This window comes from Meleagris gallopavo, chromosome 1 (genome assembly GCF_905368555.1).
Source record: "Meleagris gallopavo chromosome 1, MGAL_WU_HG_1.1, whole genome shotgun sequence".
NCBI lineage: Eukaryota > Metazoa > Chordata > Aves > Galliformes > Phasianidae > Meleagris > Meleagris gallopavo.
In genome coordinates this window covers 39,970,957-39,998,515 of record NC_139404.1, presented here as the reverse complement: position 1 = coordinate 39,998,515, position 27,559 = coordinate 39,970,957, and the positions used below count along the sequence as shown (strand labels likewise).

At 33.8% G+C, this 27,559-nt stretch overlaps 1 protein-coding gene across 6 annotated transcripts in view; it reads left to right on the top strand.

Moving 5' to 3' along the window:
- PPFIA2 (PPFI scaffold protein A2) overlaps positions 1-27,559 on the top strand; it is a 296,261-nt gene that overhangs the window by 10,016 nt on the left and 258,686 nt on the right. For all 6 annotated transcript variants that reach the window (XM_085221991.1, XM_085222064.1, XM_085221997.1 and 3 more), the window contains exon 2: positions 1,550-1,800. In XM_085221991.1, coding sequence (XP_085078117.1) covers positions 1,552-1,800 — 249 coding nt within the window. In that variant the 5' untranslated portion in view covers positions 1,550-1,551. The remainder of the gene's footprint in view (positions 1-1,549; positions 1,801-27,559) is intronic.

Genomic DNA, 27,559 nt, shown 5'->3' with positions numbered 1-27,559 from the left:
TACCAGTGTTTGGTGCTAATTTTGCTAGTTATCACATCTGCTGAAGAAATGAAAATACTATTAAATTTTACATGAGCATTTTGAATGTGGCTGAGACCAAATAGTGAAGCTGTTATTTTACTAGTAAATCATAGCAGCAAGCAATATTAGCACAAGAATTGCTTTTGGTTTAGTGATGGTAGGAAAAGTAGGAAGAGTTACAGTTACCTTTAATGAACTAAGTGGTGTCTTAGTCCTTTTATTTCCTGTGTGTGGGAGGTCTTTAGGTTACATTCTGTAACTATTTTTCAGAATTTCACTGTCAAAAATTCCAGTTTCTTACTTTAAAAAGCAGGCTAGATTTAAGAATATGTAGAACAATTCAGTCATAGTATTGAGAGTGTAAAATTGTGATGATCTCATATGATGGCGCACCTAACAAAGGAAGTGCATCAACAACATGCATTTTAGACAAAGTTGAGGTCTATAAGGTCCACAGCAAACATGTGAGTAAAAGGTTTTAACTTCCACTAGATGGATGAAAAGCACCTTTGTCCCACTTGCTGACATAAAAAGGCTCCCAATAAAATAATTTTCAGAAATTAATCCTCAACTATGTAAAAATTGTCTGTTGTAATTAGTCATACTAGAAAAACAACTTCTGATTCTTTAGTGCCTTTCTGTTTCTCTAGTAGATACTATCTATTGCTAACACAATCTTTTATCTGAATATTTATTTTTTAAAATCTAAGCTTTGAAAGCCATTTTTTGGATTTTTTTATTTTATTTTATTCTTTTATTTTTTCCCCTATCTACTGAGCGCAACATCTTCATAGTGTAAGCTATGTTTTGAGACATAATTGATGAATGGGACTAAGTGATATTATTTGCTCGGATTTTAACTGTTTTTAGGAAACAAACAACAGTGATTCTCTCCCTACTAACTTAATTTGCACAAGATATCATGCAGATGATAATTAGCAGAAAGTTTCTAGTTCTTGACCTCTTACTGAACAAGCTCAATAAAAAATATTTTTCCCTGAGGGTGGGAATAACTAGATAGAAAAATAGATTAACCTAGCATTGTTAAGGCAGCATGATACTGGATCAATGGTTAGCCTGAACTGTAATGTAGAAATGCCTAGAGCAGGACAAAATCCAGCAATTAATAGCAGCCATTGGCATCAATACCAACAACTCAGCAATGGCATTAAGTAAGAGAAGGAGACTGCAATTGCAGAAGAAGTCTTTTCTGTCATTTTAAAAGAGTATATTTTTTTGCAAAGCTATTAATAATTTAAAATACTGTGTTATCCTCCATCTCCTTCCAGTCCCTCTTCCTTCAGTTTAGGAAACACATTCAGTATCTTTGCTGTGGGGAATTAGTCGCTGTATTTAATCGCTGTCTATTGACCATCTGATTAATATTGAAAGTACAAAGTTGAGATGAGGGGACAATGATATAGTCTACTAACCGTGTCCGTGTGACAGAATTAATTCCTCTTATGAAATCCCCTCTTTTTTTTTTTTTCCTACTGAAAAGCTTTTTCTTGGTTTGTATTTTTTAAAGAGATGATGTGCGAAGTGATGCCTACGATAAATGAGGACACCCCGATGAGTCAACGGGGGTCCCAGAGCAGTGGCTCGGACTCGGATTCTCACTTTGAGCAGCTGATGGTGAATATGCTGGATGAAAGGGACCGTCTCCTTGATACTCTCCGGGAGACACAGGAAAGCTTGTCACTTGCACAGCAACGCCTACAGGATGTCATCTACGACAGAGACTCCCTTCAGCGACAGCTTAACTCTGCACTGCCTCAGGTATGTAGCTTATAAAGATCTTTTCAGGTTCACCAGTTTTGTGGTTAATGTCACTGACTTTAACCCTAATCAGTATGTATTCCTTGGGGTCAAATTCTGCTCTCATTGAAGTCGGCTGCAGAACTCCTATGGATGTAACAGTACTTAGCTTGTTCTCCACGGGACCTGTTTTCTCTTCAAAGTTATGAACAGGAGTAGTGCTGTTGTCTTCAAGGAGAGCAGGATGAAGGCCCAGAGCTACTGATTCTTTTGGCTGTTGCTCTAGCATTTTACAACAGATTAGGAGTCACTTAAACTAAAGATCTAATGGGGAGATAAAGGAAAGAGAATGAGGAACTTTCCTACAAACTCTATCTCAGATAAGAACTTCTAATTAGCATTAGAGCAAATAAAACGAATGTACAGAGGTTAAATAAGATATTGCACACAACCCGAAAACCAAATGTTATCTTTTATTCCCTTTAAAAATAGTTGTAGGAGTATCATTTTATAAAATTACTTTTTGTGCTTTTTTTTTAGGAACTGAAATGCATTATTTCAGTTAATACTATGATGTTATATTTTAGCATTTTATTCCAGAATAAAATTAGCTTTCAATATATTAGAATTAAATGTAAAAATACATGTTAGTTCAGACAGTATATCTACCCTGAGATTGCAAATATACCACATGTCAAAAAGCATTTTTCTCAATATTAATTTCTTTGCATTGTCCATCTATCCTATCACTTGTTAGAGGATCTACTTGTAACCAGGAGAGCCCGGGCATACTTATCTGGGCAGAGTTGTTTACCTGTTAAAAAATGGCAAGAAAGGAAGAGAGAGGAAGCTGTGTGATTAGAAGAAGGAGGTGGTGAGGATTAATCAAATCAGTAAAAAAGTTGTGGAAGACAGAAAAGGAAAAAGGCACTCACAGAGCTGCTTAAGAATATTGAAAATATTGGGATGGGCTTAAAAAGAGAGATTGTAATCATTTGAAGTTCTGGTTTCGCACGCCAAGCATTATTCTCAGGCAAGAAGTATGACTGCACTTCACTTAGGTCAAACAAAATGAGCAGCAACGATCCTGATACACAGAAAAATCAGTTATATTTTGTTTTTGTTTTTGTTTTCCTAATTTGTAGGCAGTAGAACTTTTCTACAGATGTCTCTTCATAGAAGAATGTAAAAAAAAAAAAAAAAAAGCGAAAAACAGCATAGATCCTTTATTCCAAGAATTCTTGCTAGAAATCTAAAGAAGAGGTTCTGCATTTGTGAATCCTCCCATTCTGTGCACTGCTTAGCACACAGGCACTCATCGCTGAGCCTATAATGAGGTATTCTCATTGAGGACAAGCAGGTGTCTGATCATTACTGTTTCTGTGTTCACTCAATTTAGAAGAATACACAAGTACTGTAAATGATGACTATTTAGTTACAACCTGACATCACATGAGTCTTGCTTTATCTGAACATATTCCTTTTAGCTTTTGATTTCTTAAGTCATTTTCCAAACATGATTATTTACATTGTACCTTGCATCTAAAAAGTTTTTATATATATACTTATGTAGACAAAGTTACACTCCAGTATGTTTTTGGTTAGGGCACTGATTTTGTTTATCAAGAAGCAGTTGAAAATATTATCTGTAAAAATCATCAAATGTTCATAAATAGAATCTGAAAAAAAGGAACCCACATAAAAGCTGGAAATATAATGAAACAACTGAAAAATTCTGTCTGATTGGAAATAATTAATGATATTAAGTATGAAAGTTGGTGTATTAGTTAGTGCTGTTAGAGCTTCAGCTGTTAATGCAGTAGCCACAATGTAAAATACCAGTTTAAATGGCTCTGGGTTCCTATACTGTTCCGTACTGCAACAGAGCAATGTGTAGTTAGCTGTTACTTTCAAATGTGATTCACAAAAATATAGTTGCTATGTTTTTCTATAATTGAAATAATTTTTATTTCTATTATATTATATATAGCTTATGAACTGCTATACATAAGGAAGGAGGAAAAAATGAGCAGGCAATTACAAAACCATTAGAGTAAATATAATAACAGAAAAGTCTTTAAATCTTATTTTGGAGGAAAAACTAATAATTTGAAAAGCTAACTTAAAAGTATTGCAAGAGTTTACCAAGATTATCTTTATAGAGAATAACTTGACATCACTTTTTGATCCGGGTTTTAACAATGTGTGAGTATGGAACTATGAAATCTGTACAATCATAGACGAATTGGAGTTGGAAGGCACCTGAAAGATCATACAGTTCCAAACCTTCTGCTACAGGCAGGGGCACCTCCCTCTAGATCAGGTTGCCTGAAGCCCCAGCCAACCTGGCCTTGAACACTTCCAGGGATGGGGCAATTATAGCTCTGGGAAATCTGTTCCAGTGCCCCACTAATAAAGAATCCCTCCAGTGTGTTGACTGCACCACACAGTTCGGTGTAATTTGCAGACTTGACTGTGGGGTGCTCACTGTCTAATCAACAACAAAGTAGCTATCCCTGAAATAGTATCTTCTGAAATTGCCGCATTTCAATTACTACATTTAAGATAGTAAGATGAAAAGAGAGAGAGGAAAAAAATATCGCTTAGGGTAGACATTGACATGATGGAAAGAAGCTAGCAGAAGTAGCTCATTGAGAATGTGTTTTGGGATCAATTTTTGTTAATAATTTGAGCACAAGTAGGAGTATAGTAGTAGCAGTTAAAAAATTATGCTCTGTCTGGCCTTTTAGTTTGCAGTAGTAAAGAGGGAAGATACATGTTATGATAGTAGACAACTAGTTGGAAGTAAGTTTAAATAAGACAAGTATAATTTGGAAGTGTATTAGTAAAATATTTTACACTATGTAAAAGAAAAGTATTAATGCAATTGAAAACCAAGGGCTGGTTTGAAACTTACTGTCTTACTTTTGGCTCAGTAGTGACTGCGAAGTCATCTCAGGTTAGAAGGGATTCAGGAAAAGACTGGTAGAGCAAAGAGGCAATAGCTTCTGCATGAAAAGACTAATTGAAGTTTTCTTTTTTTCTGGGGAGATCTAAGTTGAGAGGGAATATGACTGATTATGTGAATTTTCTCGGAGAGACGTTAAGATGGAAAGACTAGGTAAAGATGAGTGAAATGTTTTAAGCTAAAAATAATGTTGATGGAGGAACAGATTAATATAAGTTGCCGTGAGTAAGGATACATCACTCATCAGAGAATGATCTTGAATTATCTAGAAATGACATTCAGAATCCATCTTTCTCAGACAAAGAAAGGCAGGATCAACTCAAACTGTTTCCAAGAGGAACCTGGTGTGAAAGACATTATATAAAGCAGTACCTTTGGTTAACTCTGGACATTACTGAGAATACCTCTTCCTGTTTTTTTTCAAACTTCACAGTGGAGAGATTATCTGAGATAAGTCAGAATTGTAAAATGAAACATGAGTCTGAATAGACTTACTAAAACTATTAGAATTACATGGTTGTACAATTGAGTTGAGAAGTTTTGTGCACGTATTCGGAATCTGCTTCACAAATGGTGTTCCTTATTCTTTGCAAGACTTTCTATTGACAACTGGAGACTCTAAGGGAAGTATAGATGAGTCTGCATTGCATGTTACCCTACAACAAGAATTTATTGTATTTAGGTCATGACTTGAGTTCAGCAAAAAAAAAATAATATTAAAATAATCAAATACAGTATAACTCTAGTGGGGAAGCATATGATCTAAATATTTAATTTTAAATATAATAATTTAATATTATGCTATTATTTTATTGAAGTAAAAATAGTTATTTTTCTGTAGTATAAACAAATGCTATATCAAATCGAAAGTATACTAAATGTAGTTAGAAACTGTAAGTTCTGTTCTGAGTGGTGGAAAGAGGAAAATGTTCAATTACTTTCTCAAGCAAATTTCACCATAATCTTATCTCAACAAAATCCTCTGGAAAATTTCACCAGTATTAGTTGGCCTATAACCAAACACAGAAAAAATACAATTTATGACATTGAAAGACATAACAAAACATAATATTTACAGTAATAACCAGTGTTGTGCTCTGATAAACGGTACTGGATTAGATTTGTTTCATGGCTCTTTCATTGTTTCTTTTAATCTTTTAAAAATAAGTTTCATAGTATGGAAGATGCTGAGGTAATGTTTATATGAAGATGTACAGAAGCCATCTCTTTCTAGTCAAATATATGCGTTTTGTTCATTAATAATGCAATGGCTCAGCGATTTACTTAGAAATTAACCTAATATTCAAAGAATCACAGAATCTCAGAGTGCTTAAGAATGGAATGAGCCTCTGGAGGTCACCTTGTCTAACCCATCTGCTCTACATGGTCCTGAACTAGGACCATATCCAGACTTTTGGTTATTCCCAAGAATGGAGACTGCATATCTCTGGGCAACCTATGCCAGTGTTTGTTCATCCTGACAGGAAAAAATGGTTCCTGATGTTAAAATGGAACCTTCTGATTTTCGGTTTGTTTCCATTGCCTCTTTAGTATTTTGTTATCAGAGAAGGGGACAACACTGGAGCAGATCTGTGTCTGTGCAAGATGAACAGTTCTGAGACCACTCTAGAAGACTTTATGATGCTGAAATGGATCTTGATGATTGTCATAGTCATTCTCCTTCTTCTGCCCAGCACTGGGAATTTAGCTAGACATCATTTGACTCATTATCAAAAGATTACTGTAAACTTGTAACATCTTTTGAGTTACTTTCAGTTTGAATCTGAACTTATATCAAAATTATATTATTAATGATTCTGAGAAAGTCAATTCTAAACTAAATTTTTTTAATGCAGTGGCTTGGTTTCATGCCAAATGTTTGTATAATTTTAATTGAATACAAAATTATTTTAAAGTTCTTTGATTAAAAATAAAATATTGAATCTAACATTTTAAACTTTAATATAAAAATCAAATTTTCTGCAAGTTTTGTGCTTATTTTGTAAGATAAGCAATTTTATTTATAATACTGGTAAAGAAAATACACTTCCAAGTCCAATAAATTTTAGACAAATGCTGTTACAAGGCTGAAAGGCCTGTGGTCATCACAACCATAAAACAAATTTCATGGGTTAAGTATTTTTCCAATTAATGGAAAAATGGAATGCATAGCCTACATTCATTGACTAGTGTTTAAATATTTATGGAAATGCATTGATTTTCTTCAATCATTGAATAAGAAATCCTTTTTTTGAGAAGATACAAAGATGATGTAAATTTTATGCAGTGCTGAATGTATTTTGATATTTTCAAGTGGTAAAATACATTAGAGCATGATTTCTGTTGATTTAAGGAATACATAATTCTAATTGAACAATTTATTTACAATTTATAGTGTATTCCCTTAATGTGTGTTTTGTTGTCCTTTACTGGACAATTTCTGGATTAATATGCAGAGGGTCTACACTCTAATTTCATGGAGAATTTATTTTAGCAGTATTTTCTTTACGTGGCTGTAAAATTTGCATGTTCTAATGATCAGAATTTGCACCTAAACTATGTCTTTCTTTAATCATACATTTCATCGCAACTAATAAAGCTGTCTAAAAGTTAAACTTTCAGTGTTAAACATATAAAATATATGAAAACAAGCAGAAATAGGCCCATCAGAAGGGGCAGTTCAGTTTGTATGTTCATTAATGACTAGTTTGGCTGGCTAACTTTTAGATAAACATATGTGAGATGTATTCTGTGCATGGATATGAAAGAAGTTGATTTAAAATGGACATCTTAAAACTACAGTGGTCTAGATAGATCTAAGAGTTTATACAGGAAAGGACTGCTGGAACTGAAGTGGTGTAAAACCCCTGCAAAGCAGGGCTTGCTATTCAGGCCTGCAAAAAGTGTGTTACTGAAACATATATTATTCTATTTCTGAGATAGCATCCACTTCTGAGAAATTGTACAGTGACGGCAAACTCTGTTAATGGTAACTAGCTAACAAATGTTTACCTTTTATTTGGTAAAATAAATGGAAAGCCAATGGGATGTGGTTCAACAAGACCAAATGCCGGGACCTGCATTTTGGCCACAATAACCCCAGGCGACGCTGCAGCCTTGGGGCAGAGCGGCTGGAAGACTGTGAGAGGAAATGGACCTGGGGGTATTGATTGATGCTCGGCTGAACATGAGCCAGCAGTGTGCCCAGGTGGCCAAGAAGGCCAATGGCATCCTGACTTGCATCAGAAACAGTGTTGCCTGCAGGAACAGGGAAGTGATTGTCCTCCTGTACTCAGCTCTGGTGAGACCGCACCTGGAGTATTGTGTCCAGTTTTGGGCTCTCACTGCAAGAAAAACATTGAGGACCTGGAGCGGGTTCAGAGAAGGGGAACAAAACTGGTGAGGGGTCTGGAGCACAGGCCTTATGAGGAGCAGCTGAAGGAGCTGGAATTTTTCAGCCTGGAGAAGAGGAGGCTCAGGGGAGACCTTACTGCTCTCTATAACTACCTGAAGGGAGGCTGTAGTGAGCTGGGGGTCGGCCTCTTCTCTTGTGTAACTAGTGATAGGACTAGAGGGAATGGCTTTAAGCTGCTTTGGATTTAGGCTGAACGTTAGGAAATACTACTTTTCTTAAAGAGTGGTCAGGCACAGGAATGGGCTGCCCAGGGAGGTGGTGGGGTCACCGACTCTGGAGGTGTTCAAGGAATGTTTGGACGTTGTGTTGAGGGATATGGTTTAGTGAGAACTATTGGTGATAGGCAGATAGTTGGACTGGGTAATTCCATGGGTCTTTTCCAACCTTGGTGATTCAGAGATTCTATGATTCTATGATTAAAATACTTAATGGAAATCTTGAACTTATGAAGGACCTTCTAATATAAAATGTACAGAAGAACACTTTACTTGCATATTTCTATAGGGCCTTCTTTAAAAATTTATTTAAAATATTTTTACCAAGAATCCCTACAACACAGGGAAACATACAGTTTTAAAGAATTAAAGTGTTTTTTTTTTTTTTAATCTTGATAAGCAAAATGGAGAGGAAAGGACTCTAGTTTCTTACTCATTATTTCTTTTGTTTCCAACAGTTCAGTGTGTATTCTGATCCCACTGAATCTCTCTGGTGAGATCTAAACACCTGGTTCTAATTAAACATTAAAACATTAACTGCTCAAGATGCTGTTACGAGTAACTGAAATACTTTGTTAAAAGTAATTAAGAAAAGAAATACTTTGTTAATATTGTTAATTTTTTTTTTTTTTAATTTTCTCCAAAATAATATTATTAGCACAATTTGAAAATCTGTTCTTTCTGGACATAGCTTTCTTTGGAGTGTGAATCTGCAGTGCTAAAAAAAAGTGCTGCAGTAATTTGATCTCTTGTAGCACCTATCAGATTTTGGCTAAACTCTAATTGTTAGTTACACTAAATCAGTCATAAAATCTGCAATAGAAATATACTGGTAGTCACTAAGGTTTTATTTTATCTAACAAGATATCACTAATTTGGAAATGCTTACTGGAGGCAAGACGGAAAGGAAAATCCAAAGAGGGAAATGTAATGACCTTGTTTTATTGAACCAGTTTATGTAATTTGATCAATATTAAGCTTTAATAGCATTGTGATTAGAGAAGTTTGTTGATAGCCTTGCAGTTTCTTCCAATACTGATGAACAATGAATGTTTCACTGTTGGGGATGGGTAGGGTGTAGCAAGTCAGTAGGGACTTATTCTGAGTCTCCTTTTTTTTCTGTTCCTTTTCTGTTCAAATGTGTATGTATATATAGTAACATAGATATAAAATTGCACACCAGAAAAAATAGGCAAATTGTTAAACAACTGAAAATAGTTTTTGTTCATTTAAGACTACACACTTGCTAAGCAATTTCAGGTGTTTTTGCTTGGGTAGAAATAATAGATTGACCTATAACATTCTTCTTAAAATAGCTTGGTTTCTTGTGATGAGGATGGAATAATGGCCTTTCTCCCAATTTCATCTATTTCTGGCTTTGTTGAAGAACATGTAATACTGCCAATGGCATCCTGAATGAATAATCAGTTCTTTTTTTTTTTTTTTTTTAAGTAATAAAAGTTTAGGGAAGATTTAAGTGTTACTTTCCTCCATTGTTTATAGAACATGTGTTAGTATCTGTTCTTTTCCCACATAAAAGCAAATAAAACTTTTTGCATGGTATTAAATACCATTTTTTTTATGGTTGATGACCCCTAAATAATACTATCTGCCAGAACACAGTTTGGCTTTAGCACTGGGATAATTAGGACAATGCTTTAGTTGGCTCCCCTTTGGACTGTCTTTTTTTAAAACCTGTTAGCATACTTCTAAAAGAGCACAATCAAAAAGACATCTATACATACAAATAATTACTTGAATTCATTTCAAGTATGTATATTTCCTTGCACTTGTTCTGTGTATCCAGTACTATATTGCAAATGTGTTAACAGGAGGTTTTATGTAAAAGCTGTGGACTTTATAATAGAAACTTAGATGACTGAAGAAGACTAATGTGGCAGTCCAACGAACATGCTTTTATTCAAGAAAGAAAACAGAAACACAAATATTTAGGGGAGGAGGAGCATGTGATGAATGCATGAAGCTAGCAGTAAGACTGTGTATTTCCATTTCACTCTAAATCTGCTTCATAAACACTGTTATCAATTATTTTAGCTTGAACTAATCACATCAACTGTTACATTAACTACTGATGCCACGTTATCTCAATGCTTAAAAGTCACATGACTAAACGCGGGAAAACAATAAAATCATATTCATCAACAGAAAAGAGTAGATATAAAAATATATCCAAATTTGTAAATGAGGCTGTTGCCATGAAGTCATGGCAAAGAAAAACTGGAAAAAATAATTTAATAAAGCTTAACTTCAATGGGATACTTTTTGCTCTTGACCTTGAAAGTGGATGGCACAGACTGAGAAATCATCCAAGAGCACTTCAAAACAGAAATTCAAGACAAAAGTGTAGCTTTTTGGGAATACACATTCCTTCAATAATAATTTCTCCATTAAAAATAAGGAAAACACAGATATTTTAGAATCAGCTTTTAGAAGTGCCTTATTCAGGCTGTCATTCCATATTAACAAATATTTGCTTAAAAATATTGGAGGAAGTCACAGACTTTTTTTTTCTCAAACTACACTTAATTTAGTTCTCACTGAACTCAGTGAAATTTTTCTATTGTCTCTGAAGAGAATAAATTTTCTTGTTGAATATGCATCTTTCATGTGGTTCCCAAGTGTCTGAATTTTCATGGATAGAAGTTATGTGCCACATAATAGAATAATCTTGGTTTACTTTATATAACATTTTTCCAGTCTACTCAAGAATCTGCTCTAAAATCGTAATTTGCTGAGTATACCTTATCCTTTAAGTTCTTTTTTTTTTTTCCTAGTTGTAATCAGATTGTGTTCTCTGAGCTTTGTTTTTTGTATTTGTTGTTTGCATTTTTTTAATTATTGATGGCTTATTGCATTTTTTAGCAATACTGCATGAGCTGTAAAAATAATACTGTGAATAATACTGTGACAGACAATTTGTTATCTATCAAAACAGATACTTTATATTAAATAAATATTGGGAACTTACATTGAATTCCTCCACTGGAGTTGATTTATTTGAAATTATAAAGTAACCAAAATTGCAGATCTGTCTTTTTCTGATATGAGGGTGTTTGCTTGTTTGTTTGTTTGTTTGTTTGTTTGTTGAGATTCTAAGCAGAAACAAACATTGAAAAGGAATTTGAATGATGATAAGTGTGTAGTTCTTTATGCTAGGAGCTAAACCTGAATTGGTGAAAATAATAATAAACTGTGAAACAACTGAGATTTATGATTGCTAATGACTAATGGTAAAGGGAAGAAATAATAATGAAAAGGTAATGAACAAATAGATATATGATACTTAATAATAAAAAGGAGAGAGTGAAAGGCAATCTACACAGGATATAAAGCCCTAGACCGTTGTTTATGGAAGTCAGCATAGAAGTTTCTCTACTTATTTGTTCCAAAAGTAATGATTTGTATTTTTAAATACTAGATAGAACTAGTCTTTAAAAAGCAAGTTGTCCAAATGATAGTCTATGTATCTATTCTCTTAATTTCTGCATTAGCTATTCGGTACTGACGTTCCATCAAATAATTACATTACATGGTTAAATAAGATACATAAAACCTACTCTGCCATTTTATAAACAGAAATTCATCCCCCTCCTAGAACAGCCTCCCTGACTATTATTCTTATGGAGCTTACTCTTCTACCTGAATAGCATCCTATTCTGTATTTTCTTGGGTTATCCAGAAGGTAGGATATCTTCATGAAAATGCAGTACTCTTTGGAATGATTGCATTTACTGCTGGAATCTTTGGACAACACAGTGCTTTAGGGAAGGGGGAATGAATATGTTGAAACTTCTAGAAGACATATTATTTGGGCAGGGCCATTTGCAATCGTCAATTTTTACCTTTCCTGATTGATGTGATTATTTGCAGTGTACCCACATCAAAAGTATTCCTTGATAGTCTTACTATCAAAACAAAGCTCATGAGAGTATTTGACTCTGCAAAGCAAAATTAGAGTGTTTATATTTTTTGCTTTGTTGTATTTGTTGTAATGGCAAATACTGTTTAGACACTGGATACTCCAAGACTATTAATACATTCAGAAAATGAATTTTCTCATATCCCCAGAGAAGACTATTCTTTCTTTAGAACTGATGGATAAAATTGCCATGTATTGAAGTATAATTTAGAGATGGAATTTGGTGATTATGTCTATACACCAAGTCTGTGTATTATACTTCCTTTGCTTAATATCAAATTCTGTTTTAACAATGGAAGGCCCAAAAGTCTATGAAATGGTGACCAAATTTATATCTTCTGCAGGTGAAAGATGAATACTGTCTCATAAAGTGGAGCACAAGCACATTGTTATACATCTTTGGTCAAAAAACCCTAGAGGACAGTACTTTTCAAGAAACAGACACTACATAGCTATAGTTGTCCAGTTTAATTCATTTGTCACAGTAAAACCTTGGCACAAGAGGCATTCCAACAACAATAACAACGTATTTTAAGATAGAGCATTTCTTACTTTTCAGTAATTTGTAGACATTCAGATCTGATCAAGATATCTGACTAATATTTGAGTTGAGATGTGTAGCTGATATCAACTAACTCATATTTTGTTAGCCAATACATATTTAAAATTCTAATATTGTATACATGAAGAAAAAAATAATTGACTTGTTTCATTTCTTCCTCATCCTGTTTTACTGAATATTTAGCTAAGTTTTGTAGGTCATTTTCCTTTCCATCTAGTTCTACTTAGGTTCTTGGTTATAATCTAAATTTAACCATCTCCTATATTGAGAAAGAAATGTCTATTTATTTTTTGTAGCTCCGGTGATCCATCTTCAGTGTGTGCTCTTACTTCTTTTGGCCACAACTGCATCATGCAGTTATTAGCATACAGTGAACAGTGTATCTGAAGTATAGATTATAGATTCCCTTCAGAGACATTTGGACAATATGGGAGGATTTGAGGAGGTATTTAGTGAATTGTTAAAAAAAAAAAAATGCTTTTCAGAAGAAACGCAGGTTGTTTTTTTTTCCCCACAAAGTCAAACATGTCTGTGTAGTTATAAACGCTCAGATTAAGTCTTTAAAGATAGTAATGTGCATGGCCAGATGTTAGTTTTATTTCCATGCAAACAGAAACTTCTGCATACTTTATAAGGATCAGTGAAGATTATTTGGGAAGCTACATCTAAGTCTGAAAGTTGATCATCTGACTTCCAAAACAAATGGTTACATAAGATCTCAAATAACCTGAATTAGACTTACTAATGCATACTTTTGCTGCTAAAAAAATAGGACTATGTACAACTAATTTCATATTTCAACTGGTGAAATAGATTATTTATAACCTAGTCATGCTTGAAATGGAAACGTATACTCATAGATATTTACTGTTTTAAAACATCCTTGATAATTTCATTTTTTACTTTCATATTACAGAACTATGACAGATAGAATTGTAAGATCAGTAACAATTTAAGGTAACAATAAAATCAATGTTTTGATCTATTTTAGAAGATACAGAAAAAGAGTTCTTTGTTGCTAGTCATTATTTGTGTTGTCAAACACTGCAGTAAGAGAAGTGAGAAGAATTACTTTTGTTGAGGACAGAATAAAATAAAATAGAAATCTGTTCTGTCTTAGCACAGTAGCAGATATGTATGAAATATCTAAAATGCTACTTTTCCTACGATCTTTGTTTACCAGACTGATTTTTTTATCTAATTTGTAATTGTAATGCTACAAATGCTAGTAAGACGCAAGACAGGGTTTCTTTTACTAATAGTTTAAGGGAGAAAGAAGCACACATGCTTTTAGATGAGTTTTATAGAAGCCAACTAGATGAGAATAAAATTCACATCTGCACTATTTACTTAAAGAAACTGAAAAACACTTTATGTCATATGCAACTGAACTGATGTAAAGCAGGAGTTTTCTAGGCTGATACATTAAGAAATGGTTTATCTTTACAATCCTTTTGTTTTTCTAGAGATGGGAGAATGACCCCAGACATAACATATAGATAAGTATTGTCAAGTTTATAATCCCATAGTGCCCATTTCTGGAGTGCACACACACCAGCTGCTCCCAGAGAAGCGTAGCATTGTGCTAATGGTTTAATGTGAGCATAAACTGCTGGAAGATAGGCTTCTGTCTTTCTGTGCTGTAGCTGCATAACTTTCAAGCTTGTAAATGTTCCTCTGGTCTAGAGTAAGCGTTTATTACTTTTTTTGCTGAGAAAAAATCCTGTGTTATTTCTAGAAGAACAAAGAAGACTAGAGTTCTCTTTCACTCAGTGTCCTTTCTCCAGCAATAGTCATCAGCACAACCCTCATGAGAAGTGCTACAAGAGAGCCAGCGCCATACTCTGAGATCTGTAGAACTCTTTCCCAAACTTCTATCAGTTGTAGCTGAGGGCAGGTTTTCAACTCCAGTTTCAGAATGTATGCTGCTCCTAAGATAGAAGTAATGTGCTTGTATTCCAAAACTATTCCAGTCACTTTTGAGTGAAATCATTCAAGTGTGGACTTTCATGCTTTATTTCTTTTCAATTTATCACTTGCCCATTTCATTCTACAACTGGTGCTCTCATTCTTATTTTGAATAAGATGAATATAACAGAATAATGTGAATTACATATATTGGTGACTAGACATTACAAAGTTTTCAGACACTGCTTTTTCTTTTGCTTCAGCATACAGATTATGCGTTGAGGATGAGAAAAATTCTCAGACGTACATGCTGTGACTTAAATCTAATAGAACTCTATTTCACCATTCCTTTTTTACTTCTTGTTATTACTTGTGATGATCTCGATGCTACTAACTTTTTAATCCCTATTTTTTGTGACTTCTACCCACTAGCTGGTATCTTCACTTCCAAGAAACCTTAATGATATATAAAATCAGCCTCGATAGCACTTTTTCAACAAAAAAAAAGCACTTAGGTATTTGAAAACCAGTGAATACCTGAATATGACTATGTGCATCCGAGCATTTCGAGAAATCAAAGATTATATACAAAATATTAACTACAAGCTACTGTTCCAGATGAACATAAAAATCTGAGAACAGATGTGTCTAAGCCCAGCAGCAAGTTAAATTTAGTGGACTTGTCAACATAAGTGCTTTCTCCAAGTGAGAAGGACAAATAATAATGTATAGATGCTATTGAATGCAAGGTGTTGGTTGGGTTCTCTGAATGACTGAACTTTTGGAAAGTGCAAAAGCATGTTATACAGTGTCCTTGTAAAATTGTTCTGTAGTCATTTTTGCATAGAACATATCCTTCAGTAAGTAAGAACGTAGCCTTCCTACCTCCTCTGTTTCTATGAGTCAGTAGTGACTCACGTTTATTGTACATTGTCTTCCAAAAGTCATTTATTTTATGAGTATATATTATGCTATGTAAGAAGAACTGTGACACGAGTCAAAGTCACAGTAGTTATTAGAAGAACATTCACACAGAAGGTTGTGTATTAACAGAATTGTAAATGGCTTGTGACATATCTGATTTGAAAAGGATTGTATATATATGCCACAGATTATTCATAGGTTTGATTTTCTGATCCAGTACACTGTAATGTAAGGTAGTAATTCACAGTATATAATTTTATCATGTCTTATTGCTACTATCCTTCTGTAGTATTCTTTTCATTTATAATAGTGTAAACCAATACTAGAATCTATTTAGCCTGTTATTGGAGAATGAAGTTCCTAAAGCAACCCCAACATTTTTTCCCAAAGATGTTCTCTACACCTTGTCGGTTTTGATACTGATTCTCATGCTCATTTTTAATCACTTGAGAGAGTAGGCTTACATGAAACATGGATAAAACGCTGATGATTGTACAAACCCAGCCCAGGATAAGGTTCCACTGCTGGAGCTGCTCTTAGAGCAATAACACACATGATCAATTAATTTGGAATCTCTAAGAATTTTTATAATCCGTTTGGTACTGCATACAGTTTTCTGCTGAATTCTGTCCAAAAAAGCATTTTCCAAAATGAATCTAATTGCATAATAATTCATGCATTAAAATACTTATTTTCTATGGTATTATTCTGAAAATCATTATAATTTGGATTTTTCCTGCAAGAGAAACTATTCTAAATATTTTCAATCTTTTTGTCTACAGTTTTAGAATAATATTTTAGAACTATTTAATATTATTTTATCTTTGAAAAAGTAGTTTGTAGGGGGAAAAAACAATTCTGTATTAAGTGCAGAAGTAAGTTACATTTTACAAAGAATGAAAATATTTTTTTTGACAATCAGAAGACCTGTTTGTCAGAGAATGTCATGTCTGAGTATTATCTATGATATGAAAAAGAAAATCTTAACACTAAAGAAATTGAAGAATTTTTTTTACAGGCAAAGAAAAATTTTTGAACATCTTAATCAGGTGTTTATATTTTTATTCAGAAATACTCCTCTGCTTTGAATTTACCAGTTAGAAAGAAAGTGATTATCTTCAGCTGGAATGAAACATTGCAGCTGAGAAGAAAATAAGGTTTTGGTTCTGGGTTTTGTTATCAAAGAAATCACACACAAAAAAATAACCACCAACCAAACTATAGTTTAGAAGGTATAAACACGTTATTAGAAGCGACATTTTATAAACGATTTATTGCTAACGTTCAATCTTAAAGCTGTGAAGTCAGTATGAATACGTTCTGTTTTTTACAATTTTCCATTTCACTGAATTCTTGCTAATTAAATGAATAAGATGATGTTAGGAAGAGTAGTAACCAGGACCCTGGGTATCCCATAGATGTGCCTAATTTTCTTTTTTAATGAGACATACAATAGATTAGCATTTTTTTGGAGATATAAAAACTTCTATCTGTACATTTCTGTGTTGATAACGCACTGGATGGTGGTTATTTTGCCTTCAGCTACAATTCTCTTGTTCCCTATTTTTCTAAAAATTACTTCCTGATCAAGCATGAATTGCCAACTTTACTTAATATTATTAAGGGTTAGATTAATTAATAATATTAATAAATTAATAATTAATATTATTAAGGAGTGGATTGCTTCCATTCATAGTTTGAGAAGAAAAAACAAGATGAAATAATACGGTGTGGTTTGATCTTTGTCATTTGTGAATATGTTTGGAAATCAGGAGGGCTTGTTTCAATTTAAGTAGTCGCAAGTAAAGAAAATTTAGCTTTGTAATTTGAAATAAAATGTTTCCACCCAATTTCTTTGTTTTGTTTTTTTTTTTAATTGAACTCAGGATATAAGGTCATATGAATTTAAGTAGGTAGATGTTTTGTATAATCAGCTTTCTCTGCCATCTAAACCCTCTGCCTCCAAAAATAATTAATTCACTGCATTTGATTTTAGTGTCTTACTTTCAGAGTCAAATTCTATTGGAAAGACTTTTCCACAACTTGTGTGATAGGTATAAATGTTTTGGCTTAGAAATCTAGTTAACATTCTGTACTGAACTACAGAGGCATATTGCCTTTCCACAGTAGCATAGGAGCATTTCTTATGATGCTCTGGACAGACATCTTTTGAAGTTTATTGTCTTGCATTCTATAAACCTGCAGTTCAGTGAACTAAAGTGATATCTTGCAGTTCCTTCCACATTTTGGGTATAGCAGAAACTGACTGCCTTATTTTTCATTTAGAAACCAAATGATGTACTCAGTATTGCCAAGCACATGGAGAGAAAGAAGAACAAACCAGAGTTTAAAGATTTGTAACTTTAGCAAAGCAGTCAGAAGACACTGGAAATAACACACAAGATATTCTCTCCTTTAAATTCTTGCCTTCTGGCATTTTTGCAGAGTTTAGTTTCTAACTAATTGAAGCAGGTTGCCAATTTACATCTCAAAATGTAATATGAAGTTTAATTTAACGTCGTACATTTTCAGTATGTTGTACTAGGGCAAAATGCGAAATATTGTGGAAAAGAAAATATGAGATTTCTGTAGAGCAGTTTTACTTACATTTTTAAAGTTTACAATCTGTTTCTTGCTAAGAATGCCCCAGAAACAACTATGTTCTTCATTTGTCTAGCTGTCTTCTATAGAAATTGACTCTTTCCTGTCTAGAACAAACAGATCTCACTTCCATGAAAAAATAGTTCCTTAAAAATATATATATATATATGTATTTTAAGAATGTCAATCTGCATTTCTGCAATAGGACTGAGGACCAGTTGCAGCAAGGAGATAGGAGGCAGCTCACTGCGGTTCACTCCTTACCTTCTTTGCGCAGGGTCATTCAGCTGGTAGAGATACTGCAGGAAGATTGGGGTTACCTTACAACTGTGTTCAGTCGGTGATGAACAGATTGTGTTTGTATACACAGATGTGCTTTTCTTTTTCTGAACTGTCTCTTGTCCCCCACAAAGTGAAGCCAAACACAGTGAGGCAGTGCTTTTGTTCTGCAAGGAAATCTCTTATTCCAAAAGCTTGTACATCTCTGGTGTATTATATGGTTAATCAAAATACTGACTTTTGTTGCATTATTTTCATTTAGTTTTTAAACTATACTGATTTTTAAAGAGTTTGAAAAGGGGCAGATTCCTAATTAGATACAGGAAGGGCCATATTTTGAAAGAGCAGCCTTCTTTGAAAGGTATAACTCGCCCTTATGGATAAAAACACACTTGCAATTCTATGTTTAAGTTCCAGTTGATAGAACTTTGTAGTTCTTCCCACCTGCCTGTGAGTTTAAACAGAGTAGTAAGGAGTGGAAGATTTAGAATAATTTACATTTATTTCTAGTAATTCAGTCTGTAGGAGCAGTTTGCACCTTTGTTGTGTCCCCATATACATGGATACATTTCAGATTTTCTTTCTCTCATCAAGCTTTCTCAGATAAATGCCTTTTGTGTTGAAGACTTTTTGCAAAAGTATCTTTTTTCTTTTTTAATCTATTATTTTTTATCAGTTATTTTTGGACTGCATTCTTTTAAAAATGGGACTGTTTTCTGTCATTTCTGAGTAAGAAAAAATGTTGCTCCAAGTATCCTATCATACAGACATGAAGTGTCAGAGTGCCATATCAGTCAGTAGCCTTGGGGTTCAGGGGATGGCAAGGCAGGGCCAGGCACAAGACTCTGTCTCAACCCCAGCCAGGAGCAGGCAGCCCCAGCCTCAGCACCTGGCACTTCCCCAGGGGCAGGAGCAGGCCAAGGCCGTGGAGAAACTCTTTATTTTGCAGATAGTAAAGGCTCATGCTTTGTGAGGAATTTCTTTTTTCTTTCCTTTTCTTTCCTTTTCTTTTCTTTTCTTTTCTTTTCTTTTCTTTTCTTTTCTTTTCTTTTCTTTTCTTTTCTTTTCTTTTCTTTTCTTTTCTTTTCTTTTCTTTTCTTTTCTTTTCTTTTCTTTTCTTTTCTTTTCTTTTCTTTTCTTTTTCCTTTTCTTTTCCTTTCTTTTCCTTTCTTTTCTTTTCCTTTCTTTTCTTTTCTTTTTCCTTTCCTTTTCTTTTTCCTTTCCTTTCCTTTCCTTTCCTTTCCTTTCCTTTCCTTTCCTTTCCTTTCCTTTCCTTTCCTTTCCTTTCCTTTCCTTTCCTTTCCTTTCCTTTCCTTTCCTTTCCTTTCCTTTCCTTTCCTTTCCTTTCCTTTCCTTTCCTTTCCTTTCCTTTCCTTTCCTTTCCTTTCCTTTCCTTTCCTTTCCTTTCCTTTTTTAAATTTATCCCCAAATTTGAAATACATAATACATAATACATTTTCCAATTCAATTTTTGCAATGACAGGTTTATTCAAAAGCTGTGAGTTTGCAGGTTGTAGCCCTGCGGTAGGGCCTTTTCAGCATCTTTTTCTTCAGAGGGATTCAAACAGCTGATCAGGTGATGAAGAAGCAGGGGATGTTGTGGATCATAGTTAGAAAATATGCTAAGAAATTTATCAGAATGTAAATACTGTCAGCCAGAGATTTAAAAATCATTTGGCTCCCTTCTTTCCATGGTTTTAATAGGAAGATTATGAGCCCTATTATACATACCTGAGAGACAAAGCAGTATAAATTAATGGGATTTTTTATCAGTACCCAATTAGGTTATAATATATAAAAAATGAGGTTTATTAGAGATGACAATTCTCATTCAGCTTTCAAAACAGAAATACTTCTCATGTAAAGTTCTTTCATGTGGAGTATAAATGAGGCATTAATATACTAGTGATTTTGGACACAGATGGATCTTACCTAGTGGTTTAGAGCTTAATGATCTGAGGTGTTCCTCTTATTAGTACAGAGAGACTGTGTGATTAGTTGACTGAAGGCATATACTGCACTTAGGTTTATAAACCACATATAATTTTACAGTCTTTGTTACCTGAGTTTTAGTAGTTGACTAATATGCAGAAAAAACGATACTTCATTTAAAAAGAAAGAAGAAAATCAGTGTAAGGAAAAATACAGTGTAATTGTCTTTATAAATGAAGGGAAATGCTTCCCTTAGTTTAATTTAACACCTCCTTCCAAAATATTTTAGTTTGATGGGATACAGTCTTAGTGCTCTATTATAAAAATATCACTTCTGGAAATTAATTAAAAAAATCAAGAGCTCAGTGATTATTGTATAGCTGATTATTGTATAGTGAAAAATGTATAGCTAATTTAAGTTGCAAAGGTATAGAGTGCTATTAACTGGCATTCTCATACATTTTAATAGCTGTATGACTGAATGATTTCAGGAAGGGTGTTAAACAAGTTCTATGATGCTGTTAAGGATGTTTTTGCACAGTAAGTGGTTCATATCCTGTTCATTGTCAGTTTCCAAATATAAATTGGAAAACAGGTATAGGTTAAATCACTGGAGAGGCTGGGTGATTAACCTAGTTTGCAGGCACATACACTCATCACCACTCCACATAACAGCAGTCAGATGGGCAAGCGTCAGTAGGGCAACTTTGTGTCCTGGTGGAACACATTGCCCTCATTCTTTGGGGCATCTGCAGTGTCACTATTAGATTCAATAACTTTTAAAAATGGCCCAGATCCTTAAAGGTATCTTCTTCCCAAGAGCCTTTGATTCATCAAAGAGATCAGGCTTCAAATATACTGTTAAGAACAATCAGATTTGTCATCCAAACATCCAGCCTTCCTCCGTGAGCCCTGTATCTCAACTTTCATATCCACCAACCTCAGTTAAGTACTCCTCACTGTGCAACTAATTATCTGAGTGGTTAAGGGTGCAGTCCCTGCAACCAAGAGCCTGTTGGCTGCAAGTTCCTGCAAAAGTAATCTTGATTCTCATCTAGTCATTACCTAGTCTGGGGAAGAGCCTGTAATTTTGCTTGTATTACTCTAATGCTAAAAAATACAAACCCATATAAAATATAGGTCTCTAGAGTACTGTATGTTATCTTTTTTTTTATTTCCTATGGACTGGCTAGCAGAATAGAATTGGCTGAGAATTTATGTATTTTCCAATTTCTTGGGCTGCACTAAACTGAAGCTAAACTGTGTAGAAGAGAGGTCATAGAAAGAACACAGTTCATTATACTTGTTTTTTATCTCCTCTAGGCAGAGTTAGGGAAATAAGTTTGCACTCTGCTATCTCTGTTCTGAGTGGATTTATTTCAAAAGAAACTTCGTCTTTTCTAATGTGTAATAATGACCCGATTTGTAGTGTAAATAATTTGTTCTGTGACTAGCTTCAGTAAGGAAATACAGTTACATGTAAAGTAGAGCTATCTTTCAAGTGTAGCATTGTCTGAATTTGCTTTCTTAATTCTGTGAATTTGTACTAATCCTAACACAGAATTATAGGATATCCTGAGTTGGGAGAGACCCAAAGATCATTGAGTCCAACTCCTGGCTCCACACAAAAAAACAAACTTCATCTATCTAATCATTGATAACCAAATCTTCAGTAAGTCTTCCCTCTCCCTCCAGGGAGAACTCATTATCAAGAGTACATAGGTGTCTTTCATAATCTATATATGTACCTTTGTAATGAAAAAAAAAAAAAAAAAAAAGGTAGTAGGCCAGTTACACCTCAGAGCTCTATCCAATGAGGTGAAGCTTTTCTAACAAGCTTTTGAAGTATAGACTGAGGCTTGGAATGACTGTTAATTGAGGAGTATAGAAGTTGAAATGTAATTTGTGAAAAATATTATGAGCTTCTTGAAGACTGGATGTTGTCATAAAGGGCAACCAGAAGACAGAACAACAAAACGTTGAAATGGCATCTGTAATTTTTCTTTTTGTTTTCTTTTTTTTTTTTTTTTTTTTTTTTTGGCTAAGATGGAGAACTTATCACTAACAAGTAGTCAAAAATATTTTGATAATTTTGATTTATAATTGATAGATGATAGCAAATATAGTAGATAGATGATAGTCAATTTATAGCCTACCCCCTATTTTCAAACATTAAATTAGCTTAAATCTGTAACAATAGATACAAGTATGTCTGTTTTCAGTGGACTTGATAGTTTTCTACAAATCCTACACCTTGAGGTAAGACTGATTTGGAAATTAAATAAGATTCTATGCCTCTACTCTATGAAAAACAAACAAACAAACAAACAAACAAACATTGCCAAGGACTTTGGAATTTTTTTTAAGCTAAAGATATTCTTCTTGAAAAGGAAGTCTTCAACTTTTTTCAAGTTTCTCTTGCTAGAAGTTTACATTGCAATTAAAAGGTTATTGTACCCAAGTAGTAACAGAATGTAGTAGTGGAAGGTTATGTCTAATGAGCCATAAACTGGCCATGTTGGTAAAGAAGACTTCTTGCAACACAATTTTCTTAGAAGTGATTGAAGGGAAAATGAAATCATGCTCAAGTACTGAAATTAAAAATGTTAATCCTACAACTGAAGAGGGACAACTGTTTTGAAGCAACAATGAAGTTTGTAATTAGTATGTGATATGATATGAAAATAAGTATCTTTCTCATTAGAAACTTTGAATGTAGAAGGGATCTTGAGTTATTATTGTGCTTGAAAACCTGCAAAAGGTTAGAGAAGTCAGATAACCATAAAATTTAGAATGCATGTTGAAGAAAATGCATATTCAAGAAAAAAATTAATGATGTGGGGGTTTTGTGTGTAATTTGAATGGAAGTGTTAGACTGCATGTGGGTAAAATAAATTTAGTCAATCTTAAAAAGTACAAATTTGTTGTAGTACTATGTTGAAAATAATTCCATATAGAACTATCTATATGTAATCATAGAATAATAAAATGGAGCGAGTGTCTTAGCAACTATATGAATTAAAATCATGACAGTCATGCAACCATTCCTTTGGTTTTTTATGACGATACATTGTGGGTAGGAAAATGAATCTGAACTTCTTTCTAAGAAAATCAGACATTTCTTCATCTGCTTAAAATGATAAAAATTAGAACTATGAAGGCCTGCATAAAAAATGATGTAGATTGTTTTAAAATGCTATGTCTGGCTTCTGTAAAGAAGGAGATTTTAGGAAAATAAAGTCCATCAGTAAGAATTCTTGGCACATAGTCAAGCATTCAGTTGTTGTGCTCTGAAGCAGAATGGGTATGAGAAAGCCCACAGGGCTGGACAGTAAAAGTAGCAAGCAAACTGCAAGGAAGTCACACTGATACAGAAAGGAACAATTTAAAACATTACAAAACAAAATAACAACAACAACAAAGACTAATGAGCAAAATGGTTCCTTTGCGGATCAGTAGTTCTTTCTACTGTTGCTTTGTGACCAGTTTGGTTTCAGGGCCCTGAATTAATTTGTTATAATGGTATTTTCAATGCAAATGGTTCCCTATTCTGCTCCTTTTGTTTCCCTGCTATAAATTATATTAGTATTAATAAAATAAAGCTTTTCTCCTTAGAGCATATATTTACAACAGTGCAAAGGGGACAGGAAAGGGGTAGAGCTTGCCTCATGCACAAACCTACTCCTCCTATCCCACTGTGCTTCAGGTATGCTTAATGCAAATCCCGTGGGTCTGTGTATAAATAGCAATAGCAGTTTCACGAAGTACTCAGCCTCCTGTTGTTTGATTGTGGAATGAGAATCTGACCTATTCCTGAGTCAAAAAAAATGCCTAGTTTAGAAGGAAGGATTTTACCAATTAAGTAATTGTTGATGGTTATTTTATTCATTTTATATTAATATATTGGGTTTTTAGGGAAATAAAAAAGTCTCTCATTTTCTACTCTTTTTAATACTGAGTGCAGAAGTAGCTCACAATCAAAAAATTGAGTTATATGACATTACCTGATTTGTATCTCAAGTTCATTGTGTGTGCTTTTCTTCCTCACATTGTTGATTTATGGCTTTCAAACTACATCAACAGCTGTATGACACAGTTACCTCCAGGTCTCTTTAAATTATGCATACCTAAACGCTATTAAAAAAAAAAAACACACAACACTTTTAGTGGCACGTAGTATATAGACACGTTTCAGTGCAGCTAAAAATATCGACATGTTTAGGTTGAGAGAAGGTTATTTGCATAAGGAAATCAATATATGCAAATGTCATCAATTATTAGTTGACTGATGTTCACTTTAAAATAGGCTAGTGATAAAGAGCCAACATTAGAAATTTATTTAAAATGAAATCACAGGAAACATGGTGGGTTAGCTGGTTATAGAGTGCTGCCTTGTTTTTGTGAGAAAGTTGGCCTGGCCTGAGTTAGTGCTTTGGTGAGAGCCTGCTTTTGGATGGTTTCCACTATCAATAGGATGCTGCTGCTTTGGGCCTCCTGGCAGATAAAGGAGCTTCAAAGGGATTCTGCAGCACCTGAAATTAATTATTTTTGAAGAAGTAACATTATTTTTGAAGAAGTAACAGTAGGAGGAATAACAGGGAACTGATAGAAAAGTGGTTGTAGCTGCACTTGTCTGAGTTACTGAGCAGATGTTCCCTGTTTGCTTCTACGGGACTGATTACTGAAGTCATCATTAGGACTGGTGTTATCATGAAAGCAAGGAGATACTGGAGGTCTTCGAGTTCCTTGCAAATTACTGCATGGTGAAGTGGTGAGATGGAGTCTTGTTATACTTGTCATATTTCTACTTCAAGAGTTAGTACCTTACGCTTCTTTTTTTTTCTTTTTCATTCTTGCTTCTTTCTTTTTTAGTTTCTTGTGGCAATGCTAATGTTTTCACTAGCTCAGATTAATTTAATAGTGTTCCATGATAATTTAACCATAGTTAGTCTAATGAAAATTATTAAACATTATTTTTCAGATAAAGTTTCACAACATTATTTTTTTTTTTAACTTTTATCTTTATGCCGACCCGCCTCACTGTGAAGTCAAAAAGAATATGTCTCTGTGTTCTGCCAATCTTAGAAGTGACCATCTAATTTGTGGAGACTACCTCTCTCTTTCCCTGGGGAAAGTAAATTACAAATAATTAAATTTTTGCTCCCTTTTGCACAGTTTATTGATCGTATGTCTAAATTGCCATTTCCTATGCTAAACTTGTAATTCAAAATCTTGATAGCCTGTTGTTTCTTTTCAGAATTACCAGACGCAATAGCTTCTGTAGGGCTTGTTCTGATGGTGGTTTAAAACGCATCTACTTCTGACACCAGGCCATGTGCTGGTGTCAGTGAATTCAGAAATAGTTGCAAAAGAATTTAATTAGGCTAGAAAATAATAGAAAGTAAGATCAGAATAAACCGGTCTATTTCTTTTCCTGTTCTGTCTTAAAACTTTGTTAGCTTAAACATAGTACTAGTATGAATATACGCACAGTGAAATTTGTCACTGCTTTCAAACTGTTAGTGTCTATCTCTGTTTTCACTTTTCTTCCAAAAGTATACATTCAGTTACCTTTAATTTTCGCCTGTTGTACTACATGTAATATGTTTATTTTTCACCTGATTTAGTTGGGCAATGACAGCTGTCTACTACTAATGACCCAGATAAATAAATATTTTCTAATACTAAATCCACAAATACTTATAATTCCAAAATAGTATTAAAATGTAATATTAAGTAAAGAAGGTAAAGCTTTGTAATCAACTGCTTATGCTACCAATGAATTTCAGAAAAGAATTAATTATTTAGGGGGTATGTTTACTGATGCATACTTGCAAATGATTTTCTAGAAAAACATTTACTTAGTATTTAGTATCTAGTTTCCCAGAAATAATTCAATGACTGCTCAAATATTCCTGTGGAGTTGATGCAGATTCTATGATTTTCTGCTGAATTATCTTTGAATGTATGACATGCCTTCTAAAGTTGTTGATTATGTTCTGCATCACCTTTATTATACAATCCCATTAATTAGCTTTATTACAGTAAGACCTTTACATGAAGTAAACTGTTCTGGACATAGTGAACATAGATTACAAGAGGAAGTGAGAGAAAGTCTACGTTTTAAGCTTCTGTTTATGTTTTATGTTTAAGATCAATGTATGTTCTTATCTGAACTTTTCCTTACAGTAACCTAATGTTAACAAACCAAATAATGTAAGAAATTTGTTTCATCTGCTGTGCAGAGAAACACTCCAAACTTTTAAAATCATAACTATTATTGTTGCATTTGATTTTATCTGTTTTTTATGGAAAATTGTATTCTGTTGAGTGCACTAAAAGGAAAACGTTTTGTAGTGTTTTGGTGAAAGGTTTTCATGCTTTGAGCTATATGAAACTTTAAGAACAGGACTTAGAATATATTTCTAATAATAATGAAAGCAGTTAACTTTCCTTTAGTTCATGATGGAAATGTTGGAGGATGTCCTCTGATTTGACCTTTGACAGTACAATGCATGCTGCCACTAAAAGTGCTGATTTGATGTACTCCTAATAGCTTGTTTTGTAAGCTGAACTCCAAAAATGCAAAGGAAGAGAAATATTAAAACTAAACTGCAGGCTTATAGCACTGCTGGCTGGTATGCAACAGTCCAGTGAGAATAAACTAAAGAAATGTCAAAGAATGCTTCTGGATTTGGCAACCTTATTTCTTGTGCCTCCTCACTGTAAGAAGTAAGAGGCTAAAATTCCAACAGTTCTCCATTTAGGACACAAAGATTATTTTTCTTATTTATATATAAATACATTTTTTAACTGTGCACTTGAGTATTTTGAAGATGTTTCTACTGGCACACATTAGTCTCAAGTTCTGATAATTATGTTTTCTCTCAGAATGAAGCACATTTACTACTTTCTCAAAACATAAAACTACAAAGATGATTAGTGCAAGGCAGCATACTGCAGATGTGTTATTAGGAGGTCAGAAAAAAAAGTTTAAAATGCCATTGTGTGTATATGCCTACATAATTTCTGATTT